At 46.9% G+C, this 11,466-nt stretch overlaps 1 protein-coding gene across 9 annotated transcripts in view; it reads left to right on the forward strand.

Moving 5' to 3' along the window:
- Positions 1–11,466, forward strand: part of TMEM108 (transmembrane protein 108) — a 156,273-nt gene extending 144,807 nt beyond the window's left edge. For 5 of the 9 annotated variants that reach the window (XM_040548440.1, XM_040548439.1, XM_040548441.1 and 2 more), the window contains 3 exons: positions 266–1,378; positions 9,718–9,872; positions 11,118–11,465. In XM_040548440.1, coding sequence (XP_040404374.1) covers positions 266–1,378; positions 9,718–9,872; positions 11,118–11,240 — 1,391 coding nt within the window. In that variant the 3' untranslated portion in view covers positions 11,241–11,465. Of the gene's footprint in view, positions 1–265; positions 1,379–1,452; positions 1,517–1,960; positions 6,546–9,717; positions 9,873–11,117 lie in introns of those variants that run through there. The other 4 variants (XR_005817142.1, XR_005817143.1, XM_040548442.1 and 1 more) reach the window with 4 other exon arrangements.

The raw sequence follows: 11,466 nt of genomic DNA on the forward strand, positions 1-11,466 counted from the left end.
CTCACTGCAAGCTCCTTCACCGCAGAGATTCCCTGCAGCTCTCCCGTTCCCGCGGCTGCAGGGCTGCTGCAGCCCCCCCAGATCCTCCTTTCTCTTCCTAATTTCCCAGAGGCACTGACTCCTCTGTTGTGGAGTATGGGAAGGGTGCGCCTTCCTGCCAGGCGTGCAAGCCTCTTCAGCCTGGGAGAGCGGAGCAAACAAGCACAGTCCCCCATCGGCTCATCCCTGCCGCTGCCTGACCCTCTCTCTGTGTTCCTTCCTCCAGGTGTTCTACTGATCTTGGCACTGACAGAAGAGCTGGTGTTTTCTGTTCAGGTACTGTCTCCCACTGTATCCTCCTCTCAGGGCCTCCCGATGGACACTACCACTGTCACAGCCATGGGAACGACGCCTGGCCGCAAGGACCGCCACGCGGCAGAGCCCGCTCCCACCTCCGCGCGTGCCGTTCCCCATCCCGTCGGCCTGGCGGGGAGCAACGCTTCCGCTGGCCAGGAGCCAGCGAGCGACCCTCACGTCGGCGAAAAGGAAACGTATCACTTGTACAACCAGAGCGCTTTGTACTCGGGACAGACTCGCCCCAAGGGGAAAATATTCCAGATTTTCAAAGGCAACTTCACAGAGTCTTCAGAGCCTTACCTAAAGACCACCCTGCACTCTCCCTTCCCTACCTTGAGGAGCTCTTTCACAGACCATCCATTTCAGTCCCAGACTGCAACCTCCAGCGATCCCAATGGCACGGGGCTGGCCAGAACTACACCCTCAGACCCTTCTCCCCACCCCGATACCTCGGGAAGCTTTAGGAAAGCAGAGCGAGGGGAGGGGACCGAGCGAGTTGTGCAGAAAGCAGATTTTGCCACCACAACTGCTGGACCATCCACTGATCCTGAAGCAGTGTCGGTGCCTTTTAAACCCACCCGCTATGGTGTATGGGATATGCTGAGCAAAAACAACTCTTGGGTAACCTTGAATCTCAGTACAAATGTCCCCTTGTTTGCTGGCCCTGGAACTGCAGCAGCAGCAGTGGGTCACTCGGTTCAGACCAGCTTTGATGTCAACATCTCCTCCCCGGCAGTGGGAGACCCCACGGGCACCGCCCCAACACAGCAGGGCCTGGTGACGGACACCACCTTGCTGGGCAGTGCTCTCTCCACAGCGCCCGCCACGAGGTTGTCCAGCTCCATGTCCACTGCTGGCTCCACCGCCACTGGAAACTTCCTCAACAGACTGGTTCCTGCCGGGACCTGGAAACCTGGGGTTCAAGGAAATATCTCCCATGTCACTGAGGGGGACAAGCCCCAGCACAGAGCAACCATCTGTCTCAGCAAGATGGACATTGCCTGGATCATTCTGGCTATCAGCGTACCTATATCCTCATGTTGTAAGTTAACTGCTGCTTTATTTTTCTGTCTTTCTCACATTCCTTAAAATTCAAGTTTCAGCCCATGATTCAAGGTCTAGGTGGAGAGCTGACAGTGCCAGGGCAGCTTGAGACAGATGAGAAGCAACCACTACACAGGTAACGCATGTGCTGAACAAAGTGCTTGGGAAGAGCAGCTCCAAATGTGGGGCTATAATGTTTACACTCAAAGCATACTTTCTCTGTTGCTATTAGAAATCACTTAGTCTTTTGGGGCTCTCCATTTGAGGGTATATGGCAAAGGCTGAGCAACTCTAAAAGGCAAAGCAGCTTTACTTTAAAATGTTTAAGCTGTGACCAAGAATTGTGCAAGTCTTTAATCTAGTGACTGCTATATTTTGCCCTGGAATTGGATTTTAAAAGCCCGCTGCTAACCCAAAAGATTAATGATAATTATAATGACTAAGACCTTAGGGAACAACAATTTTACCAGTGCAATAAAATACTTCATTGAAGGCGGTAACAATCAGATTTTAAAGTCACATCATTCTGATAACCAATTTGCTATTTTCCTCCATTTTAATTCTGAGTCTGACTTGGCAGCTGCCTAGGGAGCAGGAAGAGTTTGCAGTCTTGGCTTCCAGACCACAGGAGACAGCCGCCTGCAGGACCAGCACCAGCTGGGGTTCCAGAGCTGGCTTAGGGTCTCATCATTTGACTCAGTTGCATAAAAACATGATTGAATAATGTGGATGCTGGTGTGTCCCCTGCTTAGCTGGGCTGTATCAGCAAGGTAGGGCAATATATTCTCTGCCATTTCACTCTACGGAGCCAAGGAGAAGCCACTCAGTGTGTTACAGGATGTGATTATGCTGATCTGTTGGGAGTGAAACAAAAACATAAACATTTCACAGCCTTTGCTGCCTGTGGAAAAGTGAAAGGGTAGCAGCCAGCAATACTGAGTATTAATCCTGTGATTTACAGCCACGAGCTGCGTTGAAAACCAGGTTAGATGTGTTGACTGAGCCAGTCTTACACAGAGCATACTGCTGCCCAAAGGGGCCATACTGCTCTCCCCTGCCCTCTCTGAGGCTCACCTATGCGATCCTCCCTCTCTCTGCCTGGGCCTCGCCTGGTACCTCTCTGAGCCACTTTCAGATCACTGAAGTGGTCAAAAATACTCACTTTGCTCTCTGTGCACATAGTGGGCTGAATCAGCTCCCCACAGGGTCAGGTGAGCAGAAGATCTGGAGAGGATGAAGCTGCAGGGATACACACCTGGGAAGGGAGCAGGACCAATCCTCTTGGCAGCTGAAAATTATTGGATTGGCTCAGCATATCTGTTAGGGTTGTGCCTCTGGGACCATCAGTCCTGCCATTGCCAACGTGGTTAAAACCACTAGTGAAAACAAAGCTTAAATCTAAAAGACTGACAATCAAAACAAAGTGATTGTCCTTTCCCAAAGTACAAACGTGCACGTGTACTTCTGTGAAAGATGGAGAGGAAAATCTGGGATATAGTGAGCACAACATGATAATAAGAAGCAATATTTGCTGATCTGATGAACAGTGCCTTGTCTATCCATCACCAGAAATATAGGATCAAATAAATTCTTCCCAGCATTACATTTGAAGCCAGTATTGAGAAAGAAAGCTGATCTGGGTAGAATACAACCAAATACAAAATGCAAAATGTAATACCATACACCACAGGCAGAATAACCATAACCAGTGTGTAAACTGGTGTATGTCCCTATTTGCATACCACATATGAGTTAATAACTAATGATAGGTATTAACAAGAATAATATAAAGAGTCTGTTGGCAGAACTTCTAACCCACTGTTTGTTCTATGGTGGGTATTTACACTTTTCTTATCCTGTGTGCCGTAGCAGTATGTGTTCCTGTGACTGTGTCTACCCTGTTTCTTGTGTTTGCAAGCCATATTTAAAAACAGGGAATTGTTGTCACCTGTACCAGCTCTAACAACACAGCTGAGTGTTTCCATGATAGGGGCCCTGCCTTCAGGCCCCCTATGAGCTGTGCACTGCAACCGTGAGCCCCGTGTCCCAAAGGCCCGGGTGTGCACTGTGCAGCATGCGGTGGCAAAGGGGACTGCCGCCACCTCCAGGGCAAAGGCGCTCGCAGCTGAAGGCAGAAGGCTCCGCGCTGGCAAGTGCTCATCGCTTCTGCCCTACGGGCAGCGATGCTAGGAGGTGGATGAAGAGCACAGCCCTTTGGATTTCATTTTGTCTTCAAGGGATGGAAATGTTTTCATCGGGTTCTCACAGCTGTGGTGAGCGTGGGCTGAGGAAACACTGCCCTCTCCTGCCTTGGGATGCTGCAGGGTGGAGGTAACCAGGGCACTGAGACTTGGCTTCATGCTGTTGAATACCTGAGCTGCATTAGGAGGGAAACAAGCCACAGAGGAAATCGCTGAGGACTCCTATCAGGGAAGTTATTGCTGTCCTGAGGGGGCAGGACTCTCCTGGAGGCTGTCCTGGAGCTGCTGGCACACTGAAGGAAGCTGATCAGACCCCTGGAGGGAGGGCAGCAAGCCCTGAGCCGCGTGCTGAGACACCTGTGAGAAAGGATGAGCCCCCTGCACCGGAGGACAGGCAGCCCTTAGGCAGGGGAGGTACCAGTGCACCCGAGAGAGAAGGGGAAGGAGGTGTGAGGAGGCAGCCGGAGCCTGCTCGTGGCTGCAGAGCTACAGGAATCTAATTAACTGAGCTCCCTCCTCCTGTTAATGAGTAGTGCCCCTGAGCCAGCCCACAGACATCCCGGCTGCTTCCAGAGCCGGTGCAGAGCTGCGCAGATGCCAGCACATCTCTCTTCTGCCAGGAGTCACAGAATCATAAAATCATCTATGGAAAGACGGAAAAGACCTTCAAGATCACCAAGTCCAACCGCCAACCTGACCTACTGAGTCCCACCACTAAACCATGTCCCTCAGTGCCACATCTCTTAAATACCTGCAGGGATGGGGGCTCCACCACTTCCGTGGGCAGCCCGTTCCAATGCCTGACCGTGCTCTCCATGAAGAAATTCTTCCTGATGTACAATGTAAACCTCCCCTGCTGCAACTTGAGACCATTTCCTCACGTCTTTGTGCCTTTCCCCAAAAGGGGCCAAAGTGGCTATAATTCCTTCCCTGCAACAGGGTGGTGACAAGGCTTGAAAACCCTTCCTTGCCAGGGTGCTTCTGGGCACAGCTCAGCCCTTGCTGCCCAAAATCCTTGGAAAGGAACACACACCACCATGCATTTGAGCCACACTGAGGACTGGCAGCCCCTGCCAGCCGTGCTGGTGGCATGGCTCGGTGGCTGGAGCTTAGCCTGGAGACCTGCACCTCAGGAGCTCACCTACTGAAATGAGAGATGGGATTTAGCTTCCCAGTCCTCATAGTACTTATTTTTTAAGGATGCATAGGTTTCTGAGTCCCACTGAAAAGCCTTCAAATTCTAGCCAGAAAAGTAGTGCTTTGAATAGGAACACATGAGCCACATCTGCTGTGTGAATCTGGGGAAATCATCCCACCTTTTGGTACCACAGTTTTGTGGTATGAATAAGGGGGATAATGTTGCTTACTCCACTTGAGGGCTGCAAAAATGAAGGATTCTGTACTACTACATTCCCAGAAAAGCAAAGTAGTATATAACACTGATATCAGTATTTTCTGCATGTCACAGTTCCAGTTGTTTTTGCTGCGTCCTTTAGGCAGCCTTGAACATTTTACTCTGTGTGTGTGTGCGCACACGTGTCTTGCACACCTGGCTGCAATGCAGAACAAGACACAGTATGAACTCATTATAAAACTCACAGGCCCGATCCTTGGGCTCCCAGTACTTACAGCTCTGTAGCTACAGACTGACATGATAAAACATTGAAGAACGGAAACTTGCAAATCAGAAACGCAGAAGTGAATTCGTTCAGGCAGTTCTGCTGATGTGAGAAAACGCGAGGGGAAGGCTGAGCCTCAGAGGGAAACGTCAGCAGAACTCAAAGAATAGATGAAGAACTGCCTTGGACCTAACCCCGCTCAGCTCACATTTCATGCATTGGGACACTTTCCAAAATTATCTCACCCACTTTCTCAGTCACAAAACCTGCAGATGTTTGCCTCCTGGGCTGCAGAGAGAGCGATCCCAGGCCCTGAGTCTCATCCCCAGGGGTGAGCTCAGACGGAGCTCGAGAAGAGCCTCCGGTCTCCAGGTGGAAGCAGCTGTGGTCAATAACAAACCCCGTCATGATACCTGCAACACAGCTAAGGCTGTACTGCCACAGGCAGCCCAAGTGACAGGCACACTCTTACAGCGGTGTTTAATGATGGGCAAATAAGATACACAGCCTCAGTAAATGAGGAAAAAGGAAAGAAAAAGGGATAAACCATTATTTTAGCCTTTAAAGCAAGTCTAGAAACTGTGTTCATTTTATGATCTGCAGGCACAGGGAGAAATAAATTAACATCCTGCAGTCTGAATATTTCCTGACTTTTAACTTCCAGCATTCAATTGTGTTTTATGTGGGAGCTGGAGAGTGAGTGGAGCTTATAGCTGTATAAGAATGGTAATATATTTAAGTGAGATGAAAGAATAGACAGAAGACTATCAGATAACTGTAGGGAGTTGGTATGATCTCATCACACTGCCTTTATGAGGCCGGTATTGAATATGGTGTATAATCCTGGTGGTTTATGTTTAAAAAAAAAAAGATTAGGAAGGAGCCATGTGAATGATTCTAGAGCTGAGAAATTCAGTGTAACTCCACTTGTGTAAGTATGTGGTCCAAGAAAAGGTTGAATCCCGCATTTAATTTCTGATGGTGTAGTGGAGGCTTTTAATAAAACAAAAAAAGGCAAAAGGAAATTGAGGAAGTGGGGCTGAAGCTGGAGGTTTTCAGCACACAAGCGAGATGTAAACATGTCCCCATGATGGGTATTAAATATTGAACAAACTTCCTGGGAATGCAACGGAAATCCAGTCACTCCGAGTCCTTAAACCAAGCTGGATGTTTTCCTGTGTCATCCGCTGACATAATGCTCATGGGCAGGGGACCAAAGTTACCAGGTGTAGCTCTGTGTGTGCAGGTGGTGGGCAGCTGAGAGTAGATGATTGATGTATTTCCACCAGCCTAGAGAACTATAAATGCGTGAAAATCCTGTGTCTCCTGTTTGTGGTACGTATTGTGTCCCATGGAGCGCACCAGCAGCTCTCAGTCCCTGAATGTGCACGTTGACATTTCTCTCTCCAGAACAGCAGCAGGTCAATGGATACGTATTCAAAATGCTTCTGTATAAAATTCCAGATGTTTCCTAACATCTCTAGCTTTAAGCTAACCCAGGGACATCACCGAAGTGCCCTTCTCATGGCACTTGGTATTATGAACTGCAAAATGGAGCAGCCGCAGCAAAAAGTCAGTTTAGCTTCCCTGACTCCCAGAAAGGATCTGGGTGAGTGTTAGAAAATGAGAGGAGAGTTAGCCTTTTTTCTGGCCTTGCTCTGTTCTGCTTTGTTGCTCTTGTTACTGACATTTCACCCTTCCAAACCATCTCTGCCCTCTGTGTGTCATCCACTTAAACATGTCCTAGCTGACTATCACATCCGTCTGTGTGGAAAGAGGTTTTCTGTAACAGGCATAATATTAACCATGGGAGTGAATAGATACCCAAGATTATAAGTAAAGCTGTACCCCGCTCCTAGTATTGTTCTGGGAGCAAGAGGTCCTATCGTTAGCTACATTAATTTCACTAAAATAAGCCCCAAGAAGGTTAGTTAATATGAAATGAAGAGGAATGCCCCCTTTCCAGCCCTGCTGTCCTCTTTATCCCTCTTAAATCAGGTCTCTGCTTTGAATCGAGGCAGCTTAGGCAGGCAGCCTTCTGCTAAAATATGTTACATTCGAAGAAGCTCAGGAACTCATTTTCCACAGTCTTTCATCCATTTGCTCATTTGTGTGCTAAGGTTGGAGGCCAAGAGCCTAATTAAGGGAGGGAACATTACTGTTATATGACCAACATATCTTCACGCAGCAAGGACATCTGCTGGAAGAAGCAGAGATCTCCCTCAACTTAGTGTCAGGCTTTGCAGCTCCTAAAACCCAAATCCGATACTTCCCTGTCAGCAGCCACATTTTATAAGCTGTAAAACCTCAGGCTTTCAAAATATTTGCACTGAGGTAGAGTTGGCTTTCCTGGGGCCCTCGTCTCCTCAGGCAACTTCAGAAATGCCGTGCACCTCAGAGAGCGCTTGTTGCTGGAGCACCGACAAGCTCAAAGGTTCGCTGGCTCTACCCACGCTCACCAGCAGTGGGAGGACTAAATGTATGTCCTGCTTTACGTGCTAATCTTGACAAGCCTTCAGGCTTGACTGGGACATGGCACAGCCTCCTGGGCTCCAGCAAAGGAAGGGGTGAAGACGCAGCCCTCCGCGGGCAGAGCGGGCCTGCTGGCAGTGATGGGGCGGCCTGCATGAGGGCTCGGCAGCACCAGTTGTACTGCTGGGCCACCAGCAAATTACAGCCCTGGCGGTCGGGTTATTGGTGATGGAAAGGCTGAAGCAAGGTGAGTCTAAGGCTGGATAATAGAAAGTTTGATAATGGCTGGCTTTTTTTTTTTTTTTAATGTGCAGGAGGTTTTTCCATTAGTTTCATAAGACGATTTATAGCATAAGCTCACCTTTCCCTTTGAATGAGACATAAACTGCCTAACTCAAACCCATTACAGTTTTTTTCTTAGGAGCTTTTTCTTTTGTTTTAAATAGAGCTCTAGCCTTGCACTTTCGTATTGCCATTTTATGTGAGTAGATGGGTTAAGAAATTAGATCCATGGCATCTGGGTAGCTGCAATGTTTGTCAAGACATACAAAGTGGCTTTGACCTCTCTGCAGTCTTTTCTTTCTTCTAGGCTGTAATTCTAATAAATAATTTTAGGTTAGCTGAGAAAATAATATATTTTCCTGCTTCATGAATATTTTCTCACTTCTTTTCTGTCATGAGAGGTTAAGAAATTATGGAGTGAATTTACAGCAGGGCATTCCCTATTTCACAGGTACAAATCAAAGTAAGTACGTACCCGGCTACCTGTCTGTCTGTATAAATTAGATAGATTACAAGCACAAATGTTCAATTAATTCCACAGATATAAAATAAGCACACGGATCTTACGCATTACTCCTCTGAATAAAAGCTTGTATGCACCTCAAATTCTGCCTGAGCAAGGACAAGAGGGGAGCAGTATGTTTGTTAAAACAGGTTTGCCTAGCTTTCAGAAAATCACCAAGATTACAAATCTGAGTTGCAACAGAGATGACTAAACTGAAAGCAATTCCAGAAAATAACATTCCAGCATCTTTGTGTTCAGCCCTCCTGCTGGGGAAGCGTTCTTCCAGCATCACTGCAGCTGGCGGGTACCCATGGCCTTAAGGCCAGACAGACAGTTATAGCAACAAGTTTCATTCTGGTCACTTAGTTTTGCTTGATTGCTCTACCTTAATCTCAAATATTTTGACTTGAAGAAACTTAAATGTGCTCCACAGAGAAAATAAGCCAGGCTCAGACATCACCAATGCCCAGGCAAGTGTAAGGGACAGATTATGCTCCATTTTTCTTACCGATAGATGCCACATCCTGTTGTGGCTGATGTAGGCAGGCAGGAAACCCCCAGTTCTGGTTGAGTTGGGTCAGTACTGCCCTGGAAATGTAAGCTACACAAGACAGGTGCCGGAGTGGGTCCTCCACCCCTCCTCAGTCTCCATCTCTTCCCACTCAGGATCCCTTCTGTTCCCGTAGCTGGTCTCTGACATTTTGGAGCATGGCCACAAAGTACCCAGAAGCCAAGTTATGAATGTGAGGTGCCATGGGCAGGGATTGGCAGCCTAGTGCTGGGATTTGAGCCTAGTGCCAGTGTCTCTCACTGCCGACTTGCTAATGTACTCATGACTGCAGTGTCTGAACAAGCCAGAAGCAGAAAAGATCTGCACAGAGGCACCCTCTGCAGTCCTTGTGGAGTGTCCCCTGTCCTAGAGGGTATTATAAATCCCTAGCAAGGTGTTAAAATGCCATCAGTTACAACACCAGAGCCTTTTCGTTAGCCAGATAGCCACATTATGTAGATTATAGACTCACATCAAAAAGAAAGAAAAAATTGCATATCCTGCCAGTCCTGAAGTCTCATCTGCTTGGGGCAGGTTCTGATTTAATTGTGTGGTTTCTGTTAGACGGGAGCTGGATCTAACTGAGGGTGAATTGTATGATGAAGGTCACCAGCTCTATCCTTAAGTAACTTGAATACCAAATCCCCATTACTGAGAAGTCCTTACTGAAAGGAAATAACCAATTTTATGGCATGTTTCTATTGACAGCAGTTCTGCTGACAGTCTGCTGCATGAGGAGGAAGAAAAAGACATCTAACCCAGAAAACAATCTGAGCTATTGGAATAATGCTATTACCATGGACTACTTCAACAGGCATGCTGTAGAGTTACCGAGAGAGATCCAGTCTCTGGAGACATCAGAGGTACCTCACTTGCATAATTAGTGCCTGAAAACTGTCACTGAAGCCATGCTGGGAGAAGGGGAGAGGAAGTGATATTAATAAAGCCTTAAAATTCCTACACATATTCAGTGAAACAGTTTTTTGAAATGTCTCGTCTACAATCCAACAAGTGTATTATGAGATAAATAATAATAATAAATAATAATAAGTAAGCCTATAGTTTCTCATATAGCAGTTCAGGGGGTGAGTGCTCCCAGTACAGAAGCAATCAAAAACAACAGCATATGGGAGTGTGTAGTGCTGGTATGTGCCATCAGCCTTTACTGAAGAGATCTGACAGGTTCCGTGGTATATTATTCATATATGAGTAGGTTTTCCTACTGATAGAAATATAGCTGCCCTCAGAGATGGAGGGGAATAATTTAGCTTAGTTCAAAAGTTTTTAAAACCTAGAACCAGTGAAGAATTTGGGCTTATGTTAAAGTGATTTTCAAGAGATCAGCTGACTGACTAACTCATCTCATTAAATTAAAAAAAAAAAAATTGTTCAGAAAGGAATTTCTGAGATGTGCCTAGATGAGCACTCACGATTGCTTCATTAACTCCACTTTCCTGGCAATTGTGTTGCTCAAGCTAAAAGCAGGATCCTGACTTACCACGAAACTGCTTTCACATGACAGCACTGTTCACATTGTCTCTAAAAGCTGCCGTGTCAGTCTGTTAAAACTGATCTGAACGTTACTGAACTGGGACATGCTCAGGTAGCTTGGAACCATATATTTGGTTTTCTGACCTTAAAAAGAAGCTGCAAATGCATCTTCCATGAGTCGAGCCCAGCTGACAGAAAACTGTAGCAATATGTCATGAAAGTGAAAAAAAGAAATGTTAAAGCTCAAATTGTGCTAAGGGACCTAAGGTTTGATGTGTCTGATTTCTGGGTCCCTATACTGAGAAAAAAAAATCATCCTGATTATCAGCGGAATTGAGGATTATCAGAGAAAAAGAGGATTATCAGAGCTATGAGCGATTATCTTCACTCATGGCTCCTGCTGCCTGAAGAGGGACCAAACCGGTTCGCTGAAGTTAGCTCCCAGCAGCTGGGGTCCCCCAGAAGTCGGGCATTTTCCGAGGGATGGGACCAAATGCCCCAGTGACAAAAGTAGTCCCTTTCTCATGTGCCTTCACACACAGCAGTGGACTGCCATGTGTGCTCGGGAGGGTGAGGGGATGTGAAGCACTCATGCTGCTGCTCTGCCTCTCTCCTAGGACCACCTCTCCGAGCCGCGCTCCCCCGCCAACGGCGACTACCGCGACAGTGGGATGGTCCTCGTGAACCCCTTCTGTCAGGAAACGCTATTTGTAGGACATGAGCAAGTCTCTGAAATATGACCCCGCAGCTGCCCTCGTGTTGCAGTTTCATCTCTACTGTCTCCAAATTATAAATAAATATATATATTATAAATATAACCTTTGTGTAACCCTGAATTACAAGAAATGTTTTCAGCTTTTCTTTTTTTTCCCTCAAATTGTCAACCCCTTTTTTATAAGTGTGGTAAAACTTTACAGAACAAACTGTGGCTTTATAAAATAAAGGTATTTCTAAGCAAAACACCTG

This window comes from Cygnus olor, chromosome 2 (genome assembly GCF_009769625.2).
Source record: "Cygnus olor isolate bCygOlo1 chromosome 2, bCygOlo1.pri.v2, whole genome shotgun sequence".
Classification (NCBI taxonomy): Eukaryota; Metazoa; Chordata; class Aves; order Anseriformes; family Anatidae; genus Cygnus; species Cygnus olor.